Source organism: Peromyscus maniculatus, chromosome 22 (assembly GCF_049852395.1).
Source record: "Peromyscus maniculatus bairdii isolate BWxNUB_F1_BW_parent chromosome 22, HU_Pman_BW_mat_3.1, whole genome shotgun sequence".
Lineage (NCBI taxonomy): Eukaryota > Metazoa > Chordata > Mammalia > Rodentia > Cricetidae > Peromyscus > Peromyscus maniculatus.
In genome coordinates, this window is record NC_134873.1 from 25904815 (window position 1) to 25932668 (window position 27854).

The 27854-nt window shown below is 39.2% G+C and overlaps 1 protein-coding gene across 6 annotated transcripts; it reads right to left on the reverse strand.

The window, feature by feature from the left end:
* Window positions 1–754: 754 nt before the first annotated feature.
* Gen1 (GEN1 Holliday junction 5' flap endonuclease) lies at window positions 755–27760 on the reverse strand. Of its 6 annotated transcripts, XM_042267480.2 has the most exons (15): window positions 27355–27639; window positions 24745–24822; window positions 22482–22702; window positions 21135–21321; window positions 17449–17625; window positions 14137–14247; window positions 13264–13337; window positions 11084–11172; window positions 9820–9970; window positions 8635–8671; window positions 8472–8552; window positions 7568–7698; window positions 4770–4831; window positions 3223–3366; window positions 755–2653 (listed from the first exon to the last, which is right to left on the reverse strand). In XM_042267480.2, exons 3-15 carry the CDS (start codon window positions 22640–22642, stop codon window positions 1320–1322), a joined length of 2739 nt encoding a protein of 912 aa, XP_042123414.1. In that variant the 5' UTR covers window positions 22643–22702; window positions 24745–24822; window positions 27355–27639; the 3' UTR covers window positions 755–1319. The 6 variants fall into 6 exon arrangements, with proteins under 6 accessions (XP_042123414.1, XP_076415787.1, XP_006996499.1 ...); XM_076559672.1 differs by lacking the exons at window positions 24745–24822; window positions 27355–27639 and adding an exon at window positions 27694–27760; XM_006996437.4 differs by lacking the exon at window positions 24745–24822 and having other exon boundaries at window positions 27355–27562.
* Window positions 27761–27854: the final 94 nt, after the last annotated feature.

Here is a 27854-nt window from a genome sequence, read left to right on the forward strand (position 1 = left end):
AGCTTTTGCACCTTTCCTGGGACTCACTTGGTAGTCCAGGCTGGCCTCGAACTCACAGAGATCCACCTGGCTCTGCCTCCCGAGTGCTGGGATTAAAGGCGTGCACCACACCGCCTGGCCCACACTTCACTTTTAATAGGTTTTTCTTTTGGTTTATGGATTTTTTTTTTTTACTAACAGGGTTTCTATGTAGCACTGGCTACTCTGGAACTAGCTCTGCCTACCAGGCTAGCCCTGAACTCAGAGATCCACCTACCTCTGCCTTCCAAGTTCTGGGATAAAGGCATGTGTCATCACATCCAGCTTGCTTTTAATGGATTTGATGGATTCATTAGGATTTTCTACTTTCAGGCTCCTGTCATTTACAAACAGTTGCACTGTCTCTTTTAGAATCCGGATGCCTCCAGAATTTTTGAATACAATTTATGCAAGACTTAATGTTTTAATTTATAGGAATTAAAAACTAATTTTTAAAGCAAAAGGGAACAGTTTCATAGATTAAAAACAAAGGAGAAAAATACAACCATAAGGTCCAAACTAGAAAGCAAAGGTGGGACTCACACCCTTGCTATTACTAACTGTGTGATCCCGGGTAAGCTTCAGTTCCCTTTGGTTTTACACCTGATTTGAAGAACATTTCCCACTTGTAGTGCCTGTGAACTTCTGAATGCATATAAGGAATAACTTTCCTTATCCAGACTTTACAAACACACTTTACTCCACATCACCCTCTTCTTCCATTTTCATTTCTTAAACATGACAACACTAAAGTGGAAGAGCATGCTAATGGTACTTTAACATGAAGAGAAATAGAGCCATTAGGAAGGGCCAATAAAAGGCACTGGATACAATTACAAAGTGTTACCCTCTTGGGAATAAGCTAGACTGTAACAAATGCTTCAGAGGCTTATATAAGAACTAAAAACTGGTAACACATTTACTCTATCAAAGGATACACTAATACATTAATGCTAGATACTCAGTAAAGACATTTCAAGAATGGTAAAATAGTTCCTAAAAATACATTATTTGAAGCTGTCATATTTTGTAATCAAAATTTTAATTTTTTTTCTTCCTTAGATAAATTAGATTGGCCTGAAACTCTCCATATACCAGAGGATAACCTTGAACTCCTGATCCTCCAGACTCTATCCACCTCCTAAGTGCTGTGATTATAGGAATGAGCCATACATGGCTGCTACCATCATAAGTTACAATTTTGATTAAAATGGCACAGTCATGTAAATTTTCTACCCAACATGAACTAGACAGCACTGCCTGGCTTCTGCTAATGCTGACAACACCCAAATAAATTAAACTTAAGTATTTTCAAATCTACTTCCAGTGTTCTGGAATCTGAGTTTTAACCTCTGGCTTAAAGGGAGAGGACTTTCCAAGCAGGCAGTGGAGTCTTCATCCTTTTTACGATCTCGTAGAAAACTCTGGGTCCTTTTTGCTGGGTCTGAGAACCAGTTTTCTTCACCTCCAGCTGTTGTAGAAGACTTTGTGCACAGTTTGGTTTCTTTGGTGTCTATTTTGGGATTGCTGAGTTTGCTGTGACTACTGTCTCTGACCTGGGCTAGGCTATGCTTCTGAGAACTGTGTTTCATTTTTGGAGCAGCATACTGAGCTTTCCAGGACACTGGAGCACTTTCTTCATCTGAGGAATCTCTCTTGAGGCAAACACTATTCTTCACAAGTTTCTTAGTAGTCCTCTCATCAACTTTTAGATTATGAGGTAGAGCAGTATTTGGGGGCCCAATGTGAAGAGTGTACGTCTTTACCACTTTGTCATCAAACAAATAAGGTATGGAAGTATTCACTGTAGAATTGTCTAGAAGGAGTTGGTTGTCTAGGACTTTCAAGCTTTTGGACTCTTTGTGCAGATTTGTTCCTGGAAATTCCTTTGAGAAATTTGATAAACAAACAGAATTACTGTCAGTAATACAAGAGCCTTTTACTTTTAGGGGCAAACTTTCCAGGTTAGCATTTGCTTGAATATTATACTGAGGGCGTGAGGATTTTATATGTATTCGTTCCTTTAGAGGCAAATCATGAAGACATAAACCAGTGACTCCAGGAAGCAGATGTTCTTCAGGAATAATCTTTTGAAGATCTCTACCCAACATTTCATTGTTTGTGGTGCATTGTTCTGATTTGTATGACAATTGTTCTGGAGAATTTTCAAAGCCAGGAAGGATGGCTGATGATTCAAGTTCTGGTTGTAAATCTTGAGACAAAGGGTGTTCTTGAACAGCTGGAGAATTACTAAAAGAAGTCTCTTTCCAGTCAATGGTACTCAACTGAAGATTAGCAATCACAGAACTAGTAGGGGATAAAGAGCTGGGCTGACTACATTCTGAACCTATAAAATCACTGACATCTTTAGTTTGCTTTCCAGCTAAAGGTCTCGGAGAAGGCATGAAATGTTCTTGCAAATTCAAACAGGGAGCATTTTCTGAGAAAACAAAACTACTCAATGAGGGAGAAGTAGATTCCTGTGGTAAAATAAGATCTGGAGAAATTTCCAAACTAATTTTGGGATTATGCTTGGGGAAAACTTCACATGTAGGTTTTAAAGTCATAAGTGATTGATAACTGACTATATTATCTGATTCTGGTAAACTGTTTCCTTTAGGCTTAACTTTCACATCTGAAAAGAAAGAAAAACATATAATAACTTTGGTTAAAAAAAAAAAAAACAAAAACTCAAGCAAAAATAAAAACAGTACTCTAAACCAAAGACTTAAACCATTAATTTATGTAAGCCCCCCCCCCCCATCTCCACCCACTACCTAGGACATTCCTAGAAACACTATCAAGTATTTTCCTCTGGGAAATGTCATTATTGAGTTACTTTCTGAACTGAATTCTGAAGGATAAAGAAAATGCACTTATAGCACAAGGTATCTTTCTTCACAGTAGCTGCTCTAAAGTCTGTTAGCGTGAGCGCTACAGCACACTACTACTCTGCACTTAACTTAGTCAAGTTAGTAAACACAGCAGAATGGTGGAGTCCCAGCACTTCAGGTTTAGAAGGAAGTGTGTGGGGCCTGGTATGCAGTGCAGTGGTAGAACAGCTGGCTGGCATCTGCAAGGCCCTAAGGTGTGATCCTAGCCCCGCAGCATTGGAAGATAGAGCAGATGAAGACACAGAAACAGCCCCGTTCTTACGCTTGACTTACACAACACTTGTACACAGCACAACCACTCAACACTTACTCTTGTGTTTCTTCCCTTGAGTTTCTAACTGTTGTTTCTGGTAGACAGCAACCACCTCAGGATAGGCCGCTTCAAACAGGGATGCCTCTTCGATGGTAAGGAGATCCAGTGCCCCAGCCTCTGTGTCTTCCATAGCAAAATGTTCTAGAAGATGGGAAATACAGCAAAGCAGACAACTCAAGGTTTAACAACTCAGTTTTCCACGTAGTTACCAGGAAAACTACACTGTCCAAAATGGGCAGATAATTCACCACAAGTCTGTGCTACAACTGTCATATCTCTATTGTTGATTTCTGATAATCACATACATGCATAGAATGTCTCCTGGTCACTATTACCACCTCATCACTCCTGGGGTCTGGCTCTTTTCTCCCTCCTGCCAGCTCATACATTTTGTTTTTGTTGCTGTTTTTAAACTGACTTTACTTTCTTTTCCTAGAAGAGCTGAAAGGGAGATTTCTTTTTATGTTAGAACTTTCAATTCTCTTGTTTCAGAAATAGTAGCATCAGTTGAGAACAGAAAGCTTTCTTTAGATAAAATGTTAAAATTACAGATAAGGAACAGAATAAACAATTCCGTAAGACAAAGGGCTTCCTGTGCATTAGGGAAGCCACACCTCCATGCTCTTAGCCCTGGTTATCAACGTCTTGAAGCTACTCACAGCATTAGAGGATCCACAAACTGCTGAAATGAGAATGTCTCTATGGAGGTTTACAACAAAATATACACAGGAAGGCTAAAAGCTGGCATTTGCGTCTGAGAGAACATGTGTTTTGTCTTTCTGAGCCTGGGTTGCCTCACTACTGTCTTCTTCCATCCATTTTCTTGAAAATTTCATAACTTTATTTTTCCTTAATGCTGAATAAAATGCTACAGTGTATATGTACTTTTTTTTTCATTATCCATTCATTTACTTACAGATGTCTAGTCTGTTTCCTTTCTAATGTGAACACAGCATCAATAAATATGTATGTGCAAGTATCTCTCTGGAAGGATAGTCTTTTGAGGATCTGCCTAAGGTTGATATAGCTGGGTCCTGTTTAGTTTTTTCCCCCGACTTTTTTGAGAAACCTCTACACTGATTTACACGTGGCTGTAGTAATTTACACTCCTACCAAGAGTCAATAAAGGGTTTCTCTTTTCCCACATTCTCACCAGCATTTGTTGTTATGTGCTTGCTTGAAGGTAATCCTTCTGACTGGGATCACATGGAATCTTAAAGTGGTTCTAATTTCTACTGTCAAGGGGCCTATGGCAGAAGGGGACTTTAAGGAAGTGGGTTGGGGAGAGCAACTGAACACGTGATATGAAAGCGGAAAGGGTAGTACTGGAGGTGGAATAGTATAAACTGGGAGTTGGGGAGGAGAGACTATCCTTGTGTGTGTCTGTGAACCAGAAAACAAAGTATGCATGAAAATGCCATGAGGAAACATTAGTTTGTATGTTAGTTGAAAGAAAAAAAAAAGACATATAAAGAGGATGGGGTATTGCTTTGATAGATCTGACCATCTTGTTTTGGTGAGGACTGTGTATAATGAATACATACCAGGCTTTTCCCATTCTATTTCAAGACAACGAACTCCATTTCTGATTCGAGGCTTAACAATTCTGAAAAATAAATTCATATGCTGAAGTCTAACTGTGCAAGTTATTCGTAAAATTTTAATTTATGCACTTCAATTTCCATTGATATTTATTCTAAGTAAAGATATAAGGAATTACTGCCTAGATATACCTTGCACTCAGTTGAATAATTTCATTGTGAGGTAGAGTTGAAAATTGTTGGATTTACTCAATACACACACACACACACACACATTTTCATTATATTTATTCATTTTATTTTGTGAGTGTTTTATCTACATGTATGAAGATGCACCAGCTGCATGACTGATGCCCACAGAGGTCAGAAGAGGGACTGAGATGCTCTGGAACTGGACTGACTGATGGCTGTGAACCACCATGTGGGTTCTGGGAATTGAGTTCAGGTCCTCTGCAAGAGTAACAAGTACTCTTAACCTCTAATCCTTCTTGCTAGCCCCTCAATATCTTTTCATTATTATGTAGTATTGCTTTTTCTATGATTTCTCTTGTTAAACTACTTTGGTATTTGCCTATTAAATCTTAAATCGTTGTTTCTGAATTTTATATACTACTTTGTATTTTCTTACGAAAATTTTTATCTCCATTTACCCAATTCAATATGCATTTTAATAAATGAATTTTACCCACTTACATTTATTATGACTAGTGAGAGTTGGACTCATTCATAAATATTATGTTTTGTTAGCAATTTTTTCTTTGTACTCACTTTCTCCTTCCTATATACCCTTGGTTTGATAGTTTGTTTTCTTTCTTTCCTTCCTTCCTTCTTTCTTCCTTCCTTCCTTCCTTCCTTTCTCTTTTTTTGAGACAGGGTTTCTCTGTGTAGTTTTGATGCCTATCTTGGATCTCACTCTGCAGACCAGGCTGGCCTTGAACTCAGAGTTCCACCTGGCTCTGCCTCCTGAGTGCTGGGATTAAAGGCTGTGCCACCACTGCCCAGCTGATAGTTTTATTTTTTATTTTAACTGTAATTATTTGATGTCAGACATTGTATTTCTTTTTGTTGTTGCTATTTATTTTTCTTCTAACATAAATTCTTATTCATTCTTTGATAATTTTATCATACATGTATACAATGTGTTTAGGTCATATTAACCCCCCATTCCCTATTCCACTTTAAGCTCCTTCTATATCCTCCACCACATGCTCCTCCCAACTTCACAGCTTCTTTTCAGAGTGTCCAGCCACTGCCCTCTCTATGTGCATGTGTGGACCATCCATTGAAGCATGGACAGTCTAATAGGGGGCACTTCTCTGAAGAGAACTGACTCCTCTATCTCGGAAACTATCAACTGCCAGGGCTCCCTAGCTAGGATCGGAAATTATGAGCCTTCTCTCACCTGCACTGGAATTTTCCCTGCTTGATCTTGGGTAGGTCTTGTGTGGCTAACCCTATCCACCGAGTGTAATGGCTCTTACCTGTCCAGAAGTCAACCTTCCTAAACCCATCTCTTATCTTTCTGTCTTCTTCACAATGTTCCCTGAGCTATGTATGTGTGTGTGTGTGTGGGTGGGGTGGGGGGATGATATAAATATCTTATTTAGGAACGTGTACTCCAACATCACTCATTTTCTTCACTCTGTAGCTGCAGGTCTATGTTAATTTCCATCTGCTGCAGAATTCAGCTTCTCTGAGGAGGGTTGAGTGCAGCACTACAGATATTGTATTTCTGGTAGAAAAACACATCAATTCACAAATATAAATAATACTCTCAAAATATGTATCTAAAGATTTAAGACCAACACTTGGAATACAATCCAAAATGAAGCTTTAGTTTATCATTTATTAATCATGAAAATTATGTGAGTATAATTACTCAGGTGAATAATTTCACCCAGTTCATTAAATTATTGACAATGTTTAGTCCCCATCTTCCTCAGGCTTCACTTTGCTTCTTGATGTGTTCTTCTTAATAGTTCTTCGTGGGTATGTGTGTTTGCTTATTTGGAGACAAGGTCTCACTATGTAGCCCTGGTAGGCCTTACCTCAGAGATCTGCTTGCCTCAGCCTTCAGGGCTGGGATTAAAGGACTGTGCTACTATGCTCGGCTTAATAGTGTTTTTAATGTGAGACTTGTGTGGTAAAATCTCTTAGTTTTCAAGTGTATGAAAGAGCCTTTTGTGTGAACAATGTCTACTCTTCAATGTTGCCAGTCATTTTTACTTTAAAATACTACTCCATCACTTTCTATTTTTCTTCTTGTTCACTGAAATAGTTCTTTGTTAAGCTTCGTTCTTTTTATATTTTCTGTTTATTTTTGTACTTTTTAAGCAGAAAAGTTGAAAGTATGTCACTAGCCTGAATTTACTATGTTGTCTTGAGTGTGAGGCCTGAATATGATTTTAATTTCTAGGCTTTCTTTCCTCCATCTTTGGAAAACAGCTGTTATACACACGGGAGAAAGACTAACACTTCCAGTCAGCAAATATTGAGGTGGAAACAGTCTTCATCACAAAATTCTTTTTTCTAATAGTTTTAAAAAATTGTATTTTAGATTTATTTAACTTACATGTATGAGTGTTTTGCCCACATGTATGTGTGTGTACCACAAGCATGCACGGTGCCTTACAGAAGTCAGAAGAAGGCATCAAATTCCCAGAACTGAAGTTACAGATGGCTGTGAGTGACCAGATGGCTGCTGGGAAGTGAACCCAGGTCCCCTGCCAGAGCAACAATTGTTCTTAACTGCTCAGCCATCTCTCTAGCCCCAACCACACAATTCCTTAAACTACGGTTACCTAATTGGCTGTAGTTGACTCGAGTTCTTTCTCCCAAGTTTTCTTTCTGTCATGTCATAGCGGGTCAATAGCATCAACAATTTCTCACAGGCATAGTGATTGGGCCACTCCATTTTTTGAATGGTAAATCTCTATAAATACAGTAAAGATAAATATTAAAACTTTTCAGACAAGAAATGCTCTCAGACATTATCTTTTCTTTAATAGTAATGCTAAAGTAATACTAATGAGACTATTCTGTGCAAAAATGAGCTCCCTAAGGATAAAGTGCTAAAGAGCGACGTGGTTGGGAGGGTTCTCTGTTCGGATTGCCAGCTTATGTCTGAGATGGTGGGCTAAGTGCCTTGACCTCTCTTAGGCCTTTTCTCCATCTTTAACTCTGAGAATGTAACCCTGTTGACAGGTTATGTAGATTAAGTGGGAAGACATCTAATTCATTCCGTATAATAGCTAGCTGTTAACAAGGCAGAGTGTAACTAGATTTACTCAGCCATCCTTTCTTCCTAATTACAACATCAGGGTTTAAAATAATCTCATTTAATACTCATGGTGACTTTATGAAGTGGTAACATTATTTCTATTTTAAGGATATTTCATATTCAGGGTCATAGTATATATGACCATAGCACCCCTTGTCCCAAGCCCTTCTTTCCAGACATAGTCCTGGATTCAATGTGTCTACACATGGTGACTGAGAAGCAGCCTGTCTTTGCCTTCTGGTCTGGAGAGTATGGATCTTGCATAGCCAAGGGGTAAAGTTTATAAATGAATGCTAAATAACATAGGGATAGTCAATAGTTATCTGTTTTAGTTTTGAAGTCTCCTCTCATATACTGAAGTCAATATCCTTCCGATCTTCCTCCTATCTACTGTTACTATTAAGTAAGAATTTATTTTCAGATACCTGAAACAATAATAAATCAGGTCTTTGGTACCTGATGGGTTTCAACATTTTATCCTTATTCAAAAGGAATTCTTGGATGACCTAAGTATAAAAAACAAAAACAGGAATCAGGACTTTAAAACTCTTAACAATTTTAAAAAATAGATGATTGGATTATTATTACCTCGTGGAATGGAAATCCTTTGCAACTGCAAGCTTTCCTAGAGATAAGTTATACATATAATCATTACAATCAGATTAGTCAGACTGAAATCTCATCCAGTTTCATTTTATAACAAATATCTACATACAGTATCTTTCAAGCCTTTCTCTGAAAAACTATTAAACTGCTATCTTCTCAGATAAAATTTTATTTTGACTTTTTTGTAATATTTATTTATGTGTGGGTGAATTTGTGTGGGCACATATGAACAGTGTTATGCCTAAGTCATGAGCCCCCCAGAGATCACTAGGAGTCTGAGTTTGCATGCAAAAGCAAAGAGCCTTTATTGAAAGCTTAAGCTTGGGCTTCCTGTCCATTTCCACACAGTGGTTGAATCAGGGAGAGCATTGAGCTCAGTATAGCAGGGTTTTTAAGGAGTAAAAGATGGGGGGGTGGGGGGGTGGCGGGTAGGGGAATTCCAGATTTAGATGGGGGTTGAACTCCTGATTGGGCAGGAGTGAGGTAACAGAAGTCTTCTTAAACAGGGATTGTTCTGGCGTTGCTGCAAGGAAATTGGGAATCTATACACAGATTATGTAAGCGTTCCTTTATATTCTAGAGCATTTAGTACTTGTTTGTCTCAGTTCTGATTGGTTCCCTGCAGGGTACAGTTTGTGGCTTTCCCTGGTTATTGTAATGGTGAGGCCTAGTCCCAGTATTGTTAGTCTGCAGCCTGTCATGGCCGTACTAATGTTAAGTTAGGCCTCTTCAAACAGCACACGTGTGAGGTCAGAGGATAGCTTGTTGAAGTAGGTTCTCTCCTCTACACGTGTGTTCTCCTGACTACACTCGGGTTACTAGGCTTGGCAGCAAGCAACTTTACCTGCTAAACCACTTTGTCAGCTCCTTAGAGGGATGCTTTTTTTTTTTTTTTTCTTCTTTTGCTTTTCTTGAGAGAGTCTCACTATGTAACTCTGGCTGGCCTGGAGCTTGCTATGTAGACCAGGCTGGCTTCTCTGCCTCCCAAGTGCTGGGATTAAAGGCATGTGCCACTATGACTGGACCAGATGGATGAAATTTGCTTTAACAGAAACAAAACACAGTATGTGAGGCATGTGGGGGAAGGTTATTATTGGGGAAGTAAATCAACCTCAGGTTTCTATATAGGTCATAGAAAAAAACATTAAGTGACTAAAAAGAACTTACTTTTTAATAATGTTTTCTACTTCATTTAGTTGCCTATTATGGTCTGTCTGGTGCCATTCACAAGGACAGCAGTATTCGTAATCATGCGGTTCACAGTATCTATCACTTTTACATAATGTGCATCCATTACGTTCATGATCCTTAGGTGAACCTTTGTGAAGACACAAAGATGTGTGATTTTATTGCTTTGCAGAATTAGCTTCAATATGCACCTTTTCTCTCATTATCAAAGATTCCAGAATTAATATTGTCTAGTACAGTTGGTTTCAATACACTTAGATTGAAAGAATAATGTACACCAAAGTGGTTAGGACAAATTATAACTTACTGTCATGACACTGCTTACAAAGTACTCATTTATTTGAAGTATTGATTAATTTATGTCCAAGAATGGAAAACCTTTTTGGTTTATATAGTAGCTACAAGATAGGAAAGTAAAATGTAATTATTAGTAAGATTTCTTAATATTCTAATTCATGAAATGGTTTCGTCACTGAGCGCATGAGTCCTCTGGCAGTGTGCACTTCCCATTTACCCGAGAGCTGTCTTAGACTATGCTTAGAAGAGGAAGGCCATCACTGCAGCACAGGTGTGGCTGGGCCTCGTTCCTTTGAAAGGAAACACACTCCGTGATACTTTTCTGGTTGCGTGTGGTTGTTTTTTGTGGTTGTTGTTGTTGTTTGAGTCAGGGTCTCATGGAGCCCAGGGTGGCCTCAAATGCCTTATGTAATTGAAGATGACCTTGAACTCTTGATCCTACTGTCTCTATCTCCCAAGTACTGAATTACAAGTGTGTACCACACTCAGCTCATGTTCAGTGTTATCTTTTTCAACTAAGACTAATGAAGACTCAACCTATTTTCAACAAGAATGAACTTGTATTAGAAACTAGTTTTAAGTCATTATTTATAGAGCCAACAAATTAGGTTGATAATTAAGCATATAAACATAAAACATTGATTAAAAAATGGAAGGTTTTAGTTCCATTTTCCTTTAAGACTTATATTTTGTTATAAAAATAGATTCATATATCAAAACATGACAATACTAAAATCTAGATAATTTGGTAACAGAGTATGAAATTTTACTCATTCCATATTGCTTATTGCATGCTCACGATGTCTGTGTAACTCAGCCTCTGACTCTAAGGCATTTCCAAGCAGGGTCTTGATAAAGGATAAGAACATATGAGGAGCAGAGGAGCAGGACTGTAAACATGCGCTCAGGCTCCAATACTCCGTGGGAGTTTCCTATGCCTGCTTACCTGGATGGGAACACACAGAGCAGTGAGCCACTTTTTTAGCTGCTGGTTGTGGAATAGAGGAGCAAGGTTCTTCAATCCACTGGTTAAACCTTTATTAGAAAATTGTTTTTAAAAAAACAGAAAAAATTGAGGTCATAAAAATACATTCTTAAATGTCAGTTTATCCTATTCCCTTTAATCTGTCAAATTATTTTCTCTTTTCTGGTTATAAAGCCAGTTGCCTGGCCTGGAAAAATGCTTAGTTTTCTATAAGCTTTACACGTGGTCCCAGGTGGAGAAGAATTAAAGGGGGCAGAGTGTGCATGTGTGTCTGTCTGTACAGATGTGTATCTAACCACAGCCATTCAGCCCTCTTTTTCTTTTTGATGAGTTTGCTTAGGGAGCAATATATGGGGAGAATAATTTGTGTATGCCTTTTCCCATATCTTTTCTGTGTGCCAGAGGATAAAACAAGCAAAATTATATGCAGGATCATTATTTTTAATCAGAAATAAGGGTAAAGAGTAATGTGTATATTCAAATAAAACATTAAGTTTTTAGATAAGATTTAAAAAAATGCGCTCCAATTTAAAATGTTAATTGTTTTATTTTTTCTTAATCTGTTGTATGCAAATGGCAAAACATTTTTGTATAATGCAAGGTTTTAAGAAACATGTATGTAGCCGTTAAGATTTTGAGTAATAAAATGTGTTTTTGCCTAAAGTTTCAGGTTCACATAATACCATCAAGAACACCTAGATATTATTCATCAAACTTTGAGTTCACAGGGGAATGTGTAGTACTAAGGTAATTAACCAACTGTTGAAAATTTTGATTCATTTACTGTCAAGAATAACTGTAAAGTATACTAAAAATCCATATTAATAGCTTTTGGATAAATCACAGAGCTTCAAAGATTAAAAAATAGGGAAAAATAATATAAATTATTAAAATTAGAATTGATAATTATTTTAAGAAATCTGATCATTTTCAAGTTTACAGACCATGTTTAAATGCTGCCAAAAAATACATATTTGCTGACATTATTTCGATGAGAGTAGCTTAGAAGTACCATAATTACTTGTGTTTCATTCTTTACTTTATTGTAAATACAATTCTGAGACAGTTCCTTTATTCATTCCCATGCCAAATTAAACTATTTCTCCCCTGTTTTGGCACAATAATCACAGAGGTCCACCAGGAACTTACTGAAGACTTAGGTCTACCAACAGCTTTCCAGCTAAAAGAGAAGCATTGTTGAAAGGGTAGAGTGATTTGCAAGATTTTTCAGTCACTTCTTATTTCTGTCACCCTTAGAGCTTCTTTTGAGGCACATGCCATCTCAGACATACTGAGGGTTGGTCAAGACTATGTTTAGCCTCTCAGCTCTCTTTTCTTTCTTATTTTGTATCTTAGTGTTATTAATCTTAATTTTTATAAACTATTGCTTACATCAAGCACATATAATTCACAAACTTTTAAGAGAATAAGTAGTTTGTAAATTTCAATATAATCTGTATCTTAATTGGATCCTCAACTTGTACAGCTCAAATTAGAATTAATATATTACTAAATATATAACAGCAAGACAAAGAACAAAGTCAAAGTTTTTTGATATTAAGTTTTAACTTATTGTATTGTGTGTACACATGTCTATACAGTGTGTGGGTATGTGTGCATGTAAGTTTAGGCGCATGTGGCAGTCAGGGGACAATTTTTATGTGTCAGTTCTTTCCTTCCGTCATGGTTTCTAGCAATCAAATGAACTCAGGTGGTCAGGCTTGTACTGTGAGTCCTGTTACATGCTGAGCCATGTAGCTGGCCCAAATTAAAAGTCCTTTATCCAATGTTACTTATTAAATATTTTCAACACATTATAAAGTACTTCATTTATAGAAATATAATACCAAAGCATCAAATACAAACTTATTTCAATGTTATATTCATCTTAACTGATACTAACAATCTAACACAGCCTATGGGAAAATGCCCATGGCTATAAGTTACTACATTTGACATTGTACTATGTGTATTGAAACAAAAATACATACTTCATAGTATGCTTTGAACATGTATTCATTTCCTTTTTTTTGGAAGAGTTCAAGATAAGCAAGAATTAATTACTGAAAATGAAAACACAGAGTAGTTCAGAGTCCAGCAAGAGTGTGTCCAGCATGGAGGAAAAAGCAACACTTAGTTACCTCTGAAGCAAACTTTGACCTTTTAAAATCCGCACAAGTTTTAATGCTTGTTCTTTTCCAACGCCAGGCACTCCCTTTCATAAAGTGGAAAAACAAATGTTAATCTGGAATGATGGGGACACATATAAAGAGTTATAATAGTGATCATGTGCATTTTTACACAATGTATTTAAGAAAAGGTTGTCCTCATAATTCTTGTCACTCTATGAAGAAAATCTAATCCAGTGCTGAGAGGCAGGGAGGTCTGGACGGCTACCTCTGTAATGACACTGCTCAGCAGCAGTGACAAGAGCATTGCACATGTGTGCAGCTGGACAGCTCCGATGAGCACAGAGAGCTAAAACATAGATGAGGCCATAATAGAAACTAGCATCGGTATAAAACAGGCGAATCCTGAAACTTCTCTGATAGGCTGGTCAAGCACGCGTGTCAATCTCCTGAGGCTGAGGCTGTGGTGACCACTTACAGAATTCACTTTTGTACATTTGTTGTCACAAGGTAGCTTTTTAGGATTATGAGAAGCTGATTGTCTTTAGATTTATTTGCTCATTATTTCATGTGTGAGTGCATGATGTGTGTGAGCACATGAGTCATGGCACTTGTGGAAGGTCAGAGGACAATTCTGTGGACTTGGTTTTCTTCCTTTCATCGTTACGTGCATCCCAGGCATGGTCCTCAGGATGTCAGGCCTGCATAGCCATACTTTCCCCAGTCAATCATCTCATCAGTCCTGCTGATTATCTTTGTTAGTGAATGGACTATACTTCAAGTGAATTCATAGTTATATACCCATACAATGTACACACACACACACACACAGAAACCATGTGAAGCATCCAAGATACTGAGAAAGACATGATGAGCTCAGCTTGCCTTTGGAAGATAATCACACCCAAGAAGCACCGCCAGTCCAACCAGGGCATCCCGATCCAAGCCCAGCTTACTCTTGATAGATGATACTGTGTAACAGTCAACATGTGGATCCTAAAAAGAGCACAGAGGTTTCATCTTCAAAGTGTTTTATGTTAAACAGTAGAAAGAATGAGTTGTCATTTAAAGTCTTTTTCTAAAAACTTGGAACAAGAAAATCATCCTGATCACAACAATATCTACAGAACGTGACATTTCAATGGATGAATAAAGTGATACTGAAATTTCTTCCTTATTGGCTGTGTTTCAAAGTACCAGAAGGTGCTGTGCCGGCTGCTGTGGGGAAGGAAAAGTCATCAACAATCTAACTCAGCTGTGAACCCTGTGAGCTAAAATAAGGACCAGCATGGCAAGATTTGCCCTGGGTTCAATAGTAGAATGACTGTCATAGGTTATGAGTGTAAAAAACTGCTTTATGTTTGGATTTAAGGACTACTCTACAAGAGGCAATGCATGCCTAGTACTGGATATCTGGCCAAGAACCCATGCTTGGGGAGCTCATAGGCCCCAGGGGTGAACCTACTACTATTACTTTGCTAAATGGACATAGCATCAAACTGCCCTCTAAATTTGCATCTCTATACCCATAGATTACAGTTCTCAGATGTCATTAGAGAAGCAGTGGGTGTTACGTGCAGAGTAAGTATATGAACAGTGTTCAGACGTGCACATCACATTTCCTTTCCCCAGGGCTCAGGGGTCATGGTGGAAGAGTGGGCAGAAAGATTGGAAAGCTAGAGGCTGGGAGGACAGGAGCCAAAGTGTGACTTCTGGACATGACAGAACCACTGCATTCATGAACTCATAGCAGCTGTGTGTGCCTGCCAAAGATCAAGGCAGTTAAGATTTCAGCACTGAACAGGAAGAGGTTTACGAGCCCCCCACCCCTAGCTGAGGAACTGTTGACAGTCGATGGCTTCTATGGGTGGAGAGTCAATTTTCTTTAAGGGGGTTAACTCTAGTGGGTTGCCCATGCTCTAAGCGGATAGCCTCATACCCAATAGTATATGGGCGTTACAAATTGGAACCATAGACTATAAAAAAAATAATAAAATAAAATAAAGAATTTGAATTTGGGAGGGTGTGTTGGATTTTTGTTGTTTTGTTTTTGTTTTTTGTCAACGACACAAGCTAGAGGCATCTAGAAAGAGGGGTTCTCAATTGAGAAAATATTTCCATAAGATTGGTATGTAGGCCAGTCATTGGGGACATTTTCTTTATTAATGACTGATGTTGGAGGACCCAGCCCACTGTGGGTAGTGCCATCCCTGTGCAAGTTTTCCTGGGTTGTACAAAAAAGCAAGCTGAGCAAGCCAGAAAACAGCACTCCTCCATGGCCTCCGCATCAGCTCTTGCCTCCAGATTTCTGTATTGCCTTCCTTCAGTGATGACGGTGACCTGGAAGTGTAAGTCAATCAAGCCTTTCCTCCCCAGTCGCTTTCGGTTGTGTTGTTTATCATAGCAACAGAAAGCACACTGGGTGGGGGTGGGAATTAGATCTGCAAGGAGTAGGTGGGAAATAGGATGGAAATACATTGAACTCATGTATAAAGTTCTCAAAAATTGCCAAAAATACTACATTTAAATTAGAAAAATCCTTCATGGTGGGCAATTTCTTTTTCTCTCTATCGTTTTTGGTGTCTAAAAAGTACAATGTATGGTATATACTGTAGAAAATAAACATTCACTATAATTGTATTAAAGTTAATTATTAGTACCTTAGTATATATTCTTCTAAAAATAATCCTTTTCTCTGACATTCATTATTAATATTTACTATTAACAATTTTTTTTTTTGAGACAGAGTTTATCTGTGTAGCCCTGGCTGCCCTGGACCTCACTCTGTAGCCCACGCTGGCCTCGAACTGAGATCCACCTGCCTCTGTCTCCCAAGTGTGGGGACTAAAGGTGGGCACCACCCCCTGGCTATGACCTTTATTTTAATAAAGGTGGAGATACATAAAAATACTGTTCGGCAACGCCCCCAGCAATGTGCCTGGGCATCTTTCTATGTCAGTAGCACGTCTCTCCAACAGGCTCTCACTGAATTCGCTATGTAAACCAGGCTGACCTGGAGCTCACAGAGATCCTCCTGCCCTGCATCCACTGTGCTGGGATTAAAGGTGTGCACCATCAGCTCTAAGACACACTTTCACACGACTGCTTAGTATTGCACCACACCCACTCTGTGACAGCCCTTCTTGTAGGAACCTCCTAGTGTTTGGAGAGAAATGGCATGAGGTTTACTTAGCCTTGCTGGTCCTAATACACCAAATGCTGAGTGGAGACTACCTAGTCTCCCTCCCCCTGATCGCTGCAATAAAAATGCTAACTGGCAAGAATCCCCAACTAGGAACATAACTGGGAAACATTTAGACATTCCCCTACAAGCGTTTGGTTTGCTAATTTTCATAGTTACTAATACCATAACAAAGAATTTCCTGTCTTCTATCCCTCTCCTCGTAAACTTGGAGGTGTTTTGAGGATTAAATACCAAAGCTAGAAGTTCTGGGACAAAACAATGCATTCACACATAATTCTGTGCTACGTTAGTGAGAAATTCACATTTTGAAGAGAATAAGCTATTTGGCAATGCTTTAATTAAAAAAATGAATTACCTCATTCATTGGTATGGGTATGTGTATGCCTTGGTGTGTGAGTGGAACGCAAAGAACAACTTGTGGAAGTCTCTTCTCCCACGATGTGGGTTCTGGGACTCAAACTCCAGTGAAAAGCCTTTATCCATTGAGCCACTTTGCTGGATCACAATGCTTTTTAAAACTGTTTTTTAATTTACTTTTTAATAGATAATCAGCTTTTTTCTCGCCATCACCTCTAAATCCCTATTTACAGGATTGGAGAGATGGCTTTAGTGGTGACTCATACTACTCTTGAAGAGCATCTGAGTTTCATTCCATGTACCCATGTCAGGCGGCTCACAGAGGCCTGTAACTCCAGCTTCAGGTGGATTCAACACTTACACTCCTAAGTGCACATACTCCCCACCCCATACATACAAATCATTAAAAAATTTAAATCTAAATACACACACACACACACACTTATGGCGAAAACTTTCAAAATGTTTTCTAGCTCCTTTAAATATATAGCAATGATATTTTTAATTAGTAAACATTTTATGTAGCAGTAACCATTTGCCAGGCATCATGGGAGCATTTTTCACATATTATTTCAGTCTTGCTCTTTAAAAATGTACTGTATAAACAGAGACCAAGAGAGAAAGAGAAAAAGTACCTTTGCGTTCATAGTGAAATTCCTGTAAACAGTCTTGGCTCCATACAGAAAAGCATCACCATCGTTGGTGAGGCAGCCATCCACATGGCCACTGGCATTAAGGTAAGCACACATGGCTTCGGCTTCCCCAGCAGCCTGGACCCAGGGGATTCCTAGGCACTCTAGCATTTCTAGGCACTGAAACAAAGAGTAGGTGCAAGACATTGAATTTTCTAGTTGTTACATTACTTCTACATTCAAAATATTAGTAGTCTTTTGGGTATTTAAAAAATATATGGTATTGAAGAAACACTTGGAAATTTGGACACTGAGTAATTGATGGCATTAAGAAAGGATTGTTCACCTTTTAGGTGAGATAATTAAAATAACAATTTGGTTATGCCTATTTCAGTTTTAAAGTGTTATCTTGCAGAAAGCAACACTAACATATTGAGACTTGTGCAGTATTATGGTTGGGATTTACACAGTATGTCCTAAGAGGGAGTGAAAACATTCCTTCTTGCAGGGAAGTTCAACAAGTTCAGATCAGCAAATAAACACCTCTGAGGGTTCAGGAAGTCCCTCCCTCACCTGACCACTGACACTAGGCCCTCCCTTCCAAGCATATGTAAGTAGTAAGGACTACTGAGCAACCTTCTTAGATCAGCAAAGACACTCAAAAGTGACAGAGACACACACAGAGAGATGGGAAACAGACACACACACACACACACACACAGACTGCTGGGCTACCTGGAAGCAGACACCCCACCCCACCCCCCCCGAACCATCTCAAGGACACTCAGAAACTGAGCCACCTGGAGAGGACACTCTCACACCTCCTGAACTGCAGCAGGTTGTGCAGTGCACTCTGGGTTCCAGCTTTCACGAGCTGTCGCCTATGTGGGATGGAGTTTTGGTGACACAGTTGTGCCTGCTCCTCTAATTGCCCCCGTACCCATGTTCCTGCAAGCAATCCCACCCAATAAAAGTCTGGCTCACAAGCTGGGTTCTGGTGGTATGCTTAGGCTGTCATAGTCCCTACCTGGTAGCATTTCCCAAGGAAGAGTGTCATACAACAGTATGAAACTCTCAAGGCTACAGTGTTGGTCTCTCCTAGGAAATCAGATACCTGTGCAAGGTGATTTTATCCTTTCAGGATGCATAGATAACCCACTGTGAGTTTTCTTTGGGTTATAGCTTTGATCTCGTGAATAGCCTACAGTTTACCCACACGAACTACAGTAGTTCACGTTCCTTGCCATTTATGGTTCTTTCTGAATTGAGGAATGCTGAATATGGAGACAAGAGGCTCTGCAATGCACTTTCGACAGACTGACAGAAAGAACACCTCTTACCCAGAATCTTGAATCTTGAATCATTTGCTGCCAGATGTAGCCTGAGGCCAACAGTCGCAAGACTCTGGTGCAGTGACTAGGGGAAAACATTTTTGCAACAAGCATGTCTTCTCTTTTTACCCTAGTTGGGATTATCTTTTCACACTAGGCCAAGTTATTTCAGCTTTGTGTGCCATTTACATTCACAACTCCTTTTGTAGCAGCAGCACACAAGTTATGATATGGCTGGTTGCAATTTTCTTCTACTTCTATTGGATGGGTTTGATGTTGAAGGAGGATTAATTTGTATTTTTTGACCTACTGGGAGTGCAGAAATATGAAAATGGGTGATAGGTAAGCAACACTGGACACAAAATGCCTATAGGCACCATAGTGATTGTGATACAGAAGCAGGAATAGAGCAAGTCCCTTAAAAAGGCCTAGATAAAGATACAGCCTTTTTAATGTTCTAAGGATGAGACTCATACATATTTCCAGGAACTAATTTTACAGGAAATTGTTAGACCCCAGTTCAGGTGTTTACTTCAACTACTAAGTCATTAAATTTGACTACTCAGAAATTGGAAATTATTTAAAACACTAAGATCCAAAAATGGCAGTTCAAGAATCATTATCTTATGCACTGTCTTTGAAAATATATCATCATATTAAATACCCAACTTTCATGATTTTTAAACACAAGGTTTTCACTATGTAGCCCTGGTTAGCCTTAAACTTGTAGACATCCTCCTGCCTCCCAAGTGCTAGGATTAACCATGATTGGATTATATTAAATATTTTTGCTTCTGTGTAAGAAAACATCCAGAGTTCTTTTGTGAGCATCAAAATTGCTCTCACACCTATACTGGTAGGAAAGTATTTCCAAGAGTTAAAAAAAAAAAATCATTCTAGAACTTTAATTTGTCAATTCTATTTTGAATAATTTTATTTAAAATCTCAAATGGTAAGAAAAAGTTACACAGAAAGTTCATAATTTCATGTATAATGGAGGAAAGTTAAAATGTGATGATATACACTCATAAGAATAATTCACAGCCCCATACATGTTACATAAACACTTTAAGTTATAATTTTGAACAGAAAGCAACAACAGGGAACCATGTCTGTGATGTGTTAAGTGAAACGTCAACAATAAAATTATTTATACACTACAACTCCTTAAAAATATACCAGGAAGTTGGCTATAAAAGTGCCTCCTAGAAATGGCAGCATAAACCAGACTTGAACATTGACACTATCAATAGACATGTTAACTCAAAAAGGGGGAACCTCATGGGTCCCACGCCTAGACAAAGAACTACAGGCAACTAATGACTGACCAGAGAGGGAGAATTAGCCTCTTCCAGAGATGAGTTCTCTAGTTGGCTATCTCATACAAAGTAGTCAGCCCTAAAGCTGCATGTTCGTGTACACACTCACACACACACACACATACACACCAATAAAGAAAAAGAGGCTATCAATTTGAGAAGGGTGTATGGAAGGAGTTGGAGAGAGAGGACTTGGAGGGAGAAAGTGATGTAATTACATTTTAATTAAAATAAAAAAAATCTAATGTGATGAGGGAGGATCATGAATTTAGGACCACTCTAAGCTATCTAGCTAGTTCTAGGGCAGCCTGGGCTATATAGCAAATATATATATTTATATATATAACTATATATATATAAAACGAAATCCCCTAAGTCCTGCTGGGTAGCCTTCAAGTGCCAGGAGCGCCTATGCATACAGCTGGGGGATAAAGGCCCACCTACAGTCTTCCTTAGACTTTGCATGCTACAATACCAACTTGTAGACAAGAGGTACTTACTGGTACAATAGTATCATGACACTAGGGGGACAATGATTTCTGATGAATCTGAGGTCCTTTCCATAGAAGTTTCTAGTACTGTAGTTTTGGTAGAGGCCCATAACTAGAGAGGTCATTGGCATAGAACCTACTACTGTTGCTTTATTAAATGGACATGTTATCAAACTGCCTCCTATTTATGTTTATACCCATAACCTTGATCAAAGCAGCAAATGACTTATGGCTCTCATGCATTCTAAAACCACTGGAGTTAAAAGGAAAGATAGTTCAGTTCCTACCATGGATTATTTACTGTCGACACATTTTTAAAGCATTTATAAAATCACTGCAGAGTATTACTATCCCCATTTCACTAAGAATTAAAATGCAAATTAAGTTCTCTCATAATTTCTAAATGCCCGTGCCAAACTTGGTTTCAGGTCTGTTTCACTCTAACATAAACTCTGTCCCTGAAACCATTAACATGGTTAACGAGTGTAAGTTTATAAAATGTACTCTTTAATTCAAATAAGAATTACTCATCGAATCCAAAAGCTCACCTCTCGTAAGACTGACTTAAAATGTGGTCTCCCTGTTTTCTGAGAGCATGTTTTTCCAGCAGGCCCATAACGAGTCTGAGTCCTCTTGCTCATGACATCAGCTTTGAGCTTTGGTGGCTCCCCTTCCATTACAAACACCAGTTTGACATTCATTTGAGTTAAATATGAAATACGAAAAAACAGGTTTCTGAAATATACAAATGAGTAATGTATTAATCATCATATTGATAACAAGTCCAAATAGCAGTATGAAAAAAGGTTTGAACACTAGGCTAATACAAAAAATGTTATGTACAGTAACATTTACAAACACATGCGTGTGTGTGCACACACATTCATGAGTGGTATATTTGTGTGGGCACGAGCACAACTCTATACTTGCATGGAGGTTAAAGGACAAGTTGCAGGAAGTGGTCCTATTATTCCACCATGTGGGTTCTAAGGATCACACTAGGGCTGTCAGGCCTGGTAGCAAGTGTATTTACTTACTGAACCATTTCACCCGCCATATTAAGATCTTATTTTAAGGAAAATGGGCAAGTACTTGACATTTTTAAGCATGGGTGATTTCTCACTCTCCATATTGCCAACTGGTTTGGATGGGAAAGGCTACGATCAGGCAAAGGGTGTAAAAATGCCATTCCAGCCGCAGATACAGATAAGACATCAGGTTGGCACAGGCTGATATGGTGTCCCTGGACATCAAGAGAAATTTGTGAACACATAGGTATTTTGGAAGCTGAATGGACAAGAATTACTGATGGACTGGAGATGAGAGATAAAAGAGGGAGATAATTGCCTCTCAGTTTCTGGCTTTTAGTACCTGAAGCATGTAGTGAAGATACTTATGTGAGCTTGAAGCTTGGAGTAGGAGATGCATATTTAGGTTATTGCTATAAAATGGTAGATTGTAAATGGATGTTCCCTGTACCAACTGCCAACCAAATAACCAACTCAGAGGTTAAATGTGAATTATAAATGCTCAGCTGATAGCTCAGGCTTGTTACCAGCTAACTCTTACACTTAACCCATATTTCTATTTATGCTTTGTCATGTGGCTCATGGCATGTTACCTCATTTTTTACATGTCTCACTTGCTTGGTGGCTGGTTAGCTGGCTGGCTGGCTGGCTGGTGTCTCCTTGGACTCCACCCTGCTTCTTCCCATCATTCTTTGTTTGGCTTTTCCACATAACTTCCCGTCCAGCCACCAGTCTGTCATCTTTTTATTAACCAATGAGAGTAATACATATTCATAGACAATTAAACAAAAGTGGAAACAAAGCCAGGATGCCAAGACTGGCTACACAATCAATCACTCATCTACAGTGACAGACCCTTTACTATACCTGAGGTGGGGCTTCATGACAGTTCCCATCATTTTCTTTACTGTCTGTGCCTCGCACACCCAGAGACTCAAGTCAACGGCAATGGTTTTCCCACTGAGGTCCTGCAAGTGGATATGCTGCTTTACAGGCTCCAAAATCTGCCACAAGTCATTCACTCCCATCCTGGCGATTATCTGCTGTTATCCGAAGCACACTTAAGGAACATGGGAGCAGGCAAACAGCTAAAGAAACAAACAAAACAAAACTCAAAATCCAGAGTTAGTTCACAGAAACATTGGTGGACAAATAGGGAGGGCAGAAATAAAGTAGGAAACACTGGACAAATATGGAATTACATTTTCATAAAAGGCATTGTTTTTAATTGTATGGCCATATAAGGAGTTCAGTGTGGAAAAGTAAAATTTAAAGCAACATATTTCAAGTCACCTGTGGTTCTACCATCCAAAGGAATAATGTTTCCTTATATAGTACGGGACAATTTAGGAACAAACCATCTTAAACTCCATTGTCTTGCCTAGGTATTTTGTTGGCTTTTCTTTATTAAACACCTATACCTGTTTTTCTTTCCCTTCATTGTTAATTGATACAGATATGTGTTTGCAATGAAGACTAAATCTGACTACATAAATTTAATCCAGATTATTATTTTCTGAATAATGACCTTAATCCAGCCTAAAAACCCAAGGTAGAAGGCAAATATATATTAAACCAAAGGCCATTATTTATATGTAGAAACCTTATGAATAAAAATTCCAGTCTTTTCTTCTAAAAGTATATTCAGAAAGTCTACTCTATCAAATTTCACACAGAGGCAAAGAAAACCATCTCTGGAAAGGCAGTTGTGTATAATTTTCTCAGTTTTCTGAATCTTGGTTTTACAATGTGGCCAGTCCTACCACGAGTGTTATTTTGTGCACTCATTTTTGTGAAGTGCATAAATATACATGGTTATATTACTTTACAAAGATAAACACACAGAGTGAACACAAAGTATTAAGTTAATAGGAGGCCAGTGCTAATTTTACTCTACCTCAACAAATTCTACTGGCTGTAACACTGTGGCAACAGACTTGAGTTAATGTGAAAAGTTGTAGCTAATCCTAGAAAGACTAGAGGCACATATATTTCCTAATACATTAATATGAAGGTAAATGAGATTTGTCAAGTATTCACCATTAGAACACATTAACACAAATAATAATTTGAGGAAAACATTCTCTATATTTTTGCTTTTATTTGTGACTCACACTGGATACCTGAAAAGACTCATTTTAAAAGGAGAGATTAAAAAACACTAAAGATGCCGGGCGTTGGTGGCGCACGCCTTTAATCCCAGCACTCGGGAGGCAGAGCCAGGCGGATCTCTGTGAGTTCGAGGCCAGCCTGGGCTACCAAGTGAGTTCCAGGAAAGGCGCAAAGCTACACAGAGAAACCTTGTCTCGAAAAACAAAACAAAACAAAACAAAAAAAAAAAACACTAAAGATGTCTTAAATAATGATAAGGAATCATTTTGTGGCTACTTAAAATTACATATGAAATGTAATGCATGTGTTTCCATATATATGTATTAATTGAAGTCACACCAATTGGAGTGAGTGTCCCCCCATAAAACAGGCTCACAAAAATCCTACTGCCAGACCTTGTTGGTAAGGAGAGTCCAAGAGGTCCCCCAAACAATATAGACTATAACTGTCACCCTTGGTGCCTCTTAGAAACTTACAGTGAATCTCTACTAGAGTTTCTTGAATTTCCTATAAAGCCACCAAGCATTCACTAGATAAAACAAAACTACAAAAAGTATAGATCAGAACTACACTAAGGGATAATATTAAAAGAACTAGAAGCAGCCACAAGGATTAGAACTTTTATTTGCTATCCTGACCTCTAGCATTACTACCCCCTATCACTAGCTACATTCTTTGAAGTGACTACTCAGCCTACTTACTTCCTTCTTGCTGGATGTGTGGTACCCACCTGTGTTCTCCTTTGTTTCTGAGACAGGGTCTGGCTGGGGACACTGGTCTGCAACTTGTGCTTTTAGCTCAACTTCTAGGTATTGGAATTGTCTGGTTTTTACCAAACTCTTTAATCCCATCTTTAATCTTTAAACCTCTCCTTAAAACCGTCTCAGTCTTAGTGTTTCCCAAGTATGCTTGCTTAAGCTTTGTTCTCCAACAGCCAAGTGATCAGTACATTTTGTGTCTACAGAATGCCTTCTTAATCCCCCATTTCTAACAACACTTCACTAATTCTGCTACATACAGTTTTAAGTCTGTAATACGATTTCCAGCTTCTTTTTATTTCTTCCCATTTGTATACAGTTTTTCTCTCCATTACAGCCTGAGTAATCATGTTGAAAAAAAGGAATCATTAAAATACTGTTTTCATCCATTTATGGTGGCTATTTTATAAGGAAATATAAACATTGAGTTATTGCAAAATTATGTATTGAAAGTGTAACATCTATATGCACAATTACATTTACAATAAGTTTATATCTACTATATACATACATACACACACACACACACACATATATATATATATATATATATATATATATATATATATATATATATATATATATATATTTGATTTTGAGACATGGTCTCACTATGTAGCTCTAGTTGTCCTGAATTCACTATGTAGACCAGGCTGGCCTTGAACTCACAGAGAACTGCTTGGCTCTGCCTCCAGAGTGCTGGATTAAAGGCATGTGCTATTATTGGCTATATTTTAAAAATACTATTTTAGGATTTTCTCTAATTCTACAATCTAAGTTTAAAAATCCATATTGTCTATGAAGAACGCCCACTACAGTGTATTAAAAAGTACGCACAACCTGTTTTAAGAAAGCAGTTAATTCAGAATCGTTAAATTAAGCCACCATGCATTGTGCTCTCACTCTCTCTATGTGCTCTTAGTACTAGTACAACCATCTCTGAGGTGATATTACATGGCAATAGTTAAAGATTCTAAAGGCTTGTGAAACTCCAAAAAGAGACCAAATGGAACAGTGTTCAAGACATATAACTACACTAAAAGACAGTAAAGACTTGATTAGGTCATATTTCATCCTTGAAGAAAGATTAGCATTAAGTAAAACTTAAAAATACTACAGCTATTAAATCCTCCAAAACTATGTAAATTTGTGAGTCTCTATTCAAACCTCTTATAATGTAATAACTACTGCTGTCCTCTCATGATGCAGTCAACATAAATGTGTCTCCTAACATATTTCTAATTTTTAAGAGTTAGTTGTGTAACAAGGAAAGAGTCAACAAAGTCAGAATAAATAGCAAATAGTTTTATAACTTATAAGAGCTTCAATTTATCTTGTTTGGTGGAAAGAGCACTGAATTTGGAATCCATAAGGTTAGGATTCGGGTTTGGATATACTAGTGATCAACTGTATAGCCTCAGAGAGACAATGAGCCTTTCTAGAAAATGAAACATATTAAACCAGATAAATGATGAGATTCTAACATCCTTTGATTCTCAAGATCAGTTTTGGTAGCAGGAATATCCAGATTATGGCTTGGTAGAAAAGTTTCTTCATTAACAAAGGGCTGAAGAATCTACTTCAAGTTAAAACAAAAAACAGATCCTTTGAAGTAACCATATGGCGCCCATAAATCCATTTATGCTCCTAAAGCTTCCTTAAAAGCTATTAAGTTTCTATTGGTTAATTATAAAACTGAACGAGGTGAGAAAAACACAGACCCTTGCTAATTCCACTAATGAATCAAATGTAAAGAACATAAAAAAGAAGTCAATAGCTTGATTTATGCAAAAACACATCGTATTAAGACAAAATTTCTGCTCTGTCAAAGCTTAAAGAAGGGACAGGAAGTGGTTAAATTTCCAAATTCCCATTTAGTCACCTAAGTTTTGGTATAAAGATTGGCAAACAGTACAAACTTTCATCGTGTGGGATTGTAACTGCATGGGATGTAACATAATTTCACCAAGTCGTGCTGTTCGAAATTTCTATCGGTTACCTTGTCATATGAATTTAATTTGATGAGTTTAAGACCCGTATTTAATTTGCCTACTAGCATATATTAGGAATGTGCCTGGCTGCTGTAGTTACGATAACGATCAGGTTGTGGATTTAAATATCTTGGTAGAGTGAGGTTGCAGAGGGACAAAGTCTGCATTTCCATAGGACGATAGTACTGCCAGAGGATGTTTCTCAGTTACTAACGGGGATGATTCGGTCCCACATTTCAGTCTCTGGCTATGTCACACTTCACTAGTCCGTGATAAAGGACGCAACATATGACGATGAAGTGAACGGTGACTTTGAACCAAGGAATTTACTTCATCAACGGGAGACCTGAGGTTGTCCACCAAGGCTGGGGATGGGCAAACCGAGGCTGGGGTGACAGTCAATGGCATTCCCCCACCCCACCCCCGGACATAGGAGGGAAAGCTGTGGCACAGCGAGTTTCCTTGGCCAGGTCGGCATGCTGATGTGAAGTTGTGTCAAGACGGAACGGATGGCCAGCATCGCGTTGGAGAAGTGAATGGAGAAGGCCCAAGAACAACTCCAACTGCTGCCATTGATTTAAGGCGACGTCCACCCTCTAGGGTGGAGCGGCGAGGGGTAGGGGGAGAGAGAGGATCACACTCCCCCCCCCACCCCCCGAGGCACACGGAAGTGCCTGCGGCAAGAAAACTTTTTCCAGTTTGCAACCATAAATGCAGAGAGCGAGCGGTGTGCAAAAGGGCGCCGGGGAAGGTCACCGGGACAGCGCTGGAGGCGTGGGGGCGTCCTCGGGAAGGGCCGCGGGGGAGCCCGCAGGGCGGCTGGGGGACGAGCTCGCCCTCCCGCCCCAGTTCTAGACGCCTGTCCCACGCGGGACTTACCCGGACAGCCCCTCCTCGCGGCTGTGGAGGGAACTCTCCCGGTCACGGACCAGTCTGGCCCGGACTCCACTAACTGCCGCCGCCCTCGAGTCCCCGATCCCCTCGAATCAATGTGAACACGAAGAAAAAAACAAAACAAAACAAAACACAGCTTCTCGCGGCTCCCCAAGCGCTAAGCCACGGGGCTCAATTTCGAATCCGGCGCCCTTGACGTGAGTCCCGCCCCTTCCGGGAAACCGTTTCCTTTCCTCCCCATCGAACCCCCCCCCCGCCCCTCCCTTTCTCGCGGTTTCTCTCGCCCCCCCCCCCCCCAGCGCCCCGGCGGACGCATGCGTAGACCTGTTGCCAGGGCGCCGGGAGATCTTCCCCCCCCTTCCTCCTCCTCCCCAGCTCCGTCCCGCTCCGCCGCTGCGGGGCGCGTGCCTCCCCGCTTCCTCTGCTCTTCGCTTCCCCCCCCACCCCTCCGCGGCCGCCCGCCCGCCCCAACCTCCCGCCTGCTG

Excerpts from the sequence above, each read along its gene's own strand:
- Gen1 (XM_076559672.1), bottom strand. The coding sequence starts at position 22,642 with ATGGGAGTGAATGACTTGTGGCAGATTTTGGAGCCTGTAAAGCAGCAT. Across the intron at positions 17,626-21,134 it reads TTAAGTCAGTCTTACGAGAG|TGCCTAGAAATGCTAGAGTG; the intron begins GTGAGCTTTTGG and ends TCTTTGTTTCAG. Across the intron at positions 11,173-13,263 it reads GGTCAAAGTTTGCTTCAGAG|GTTTAACCAGTGGATTGAAG; the intron begins GTAACTAAGTGT and ends TTTCTAATAAAG.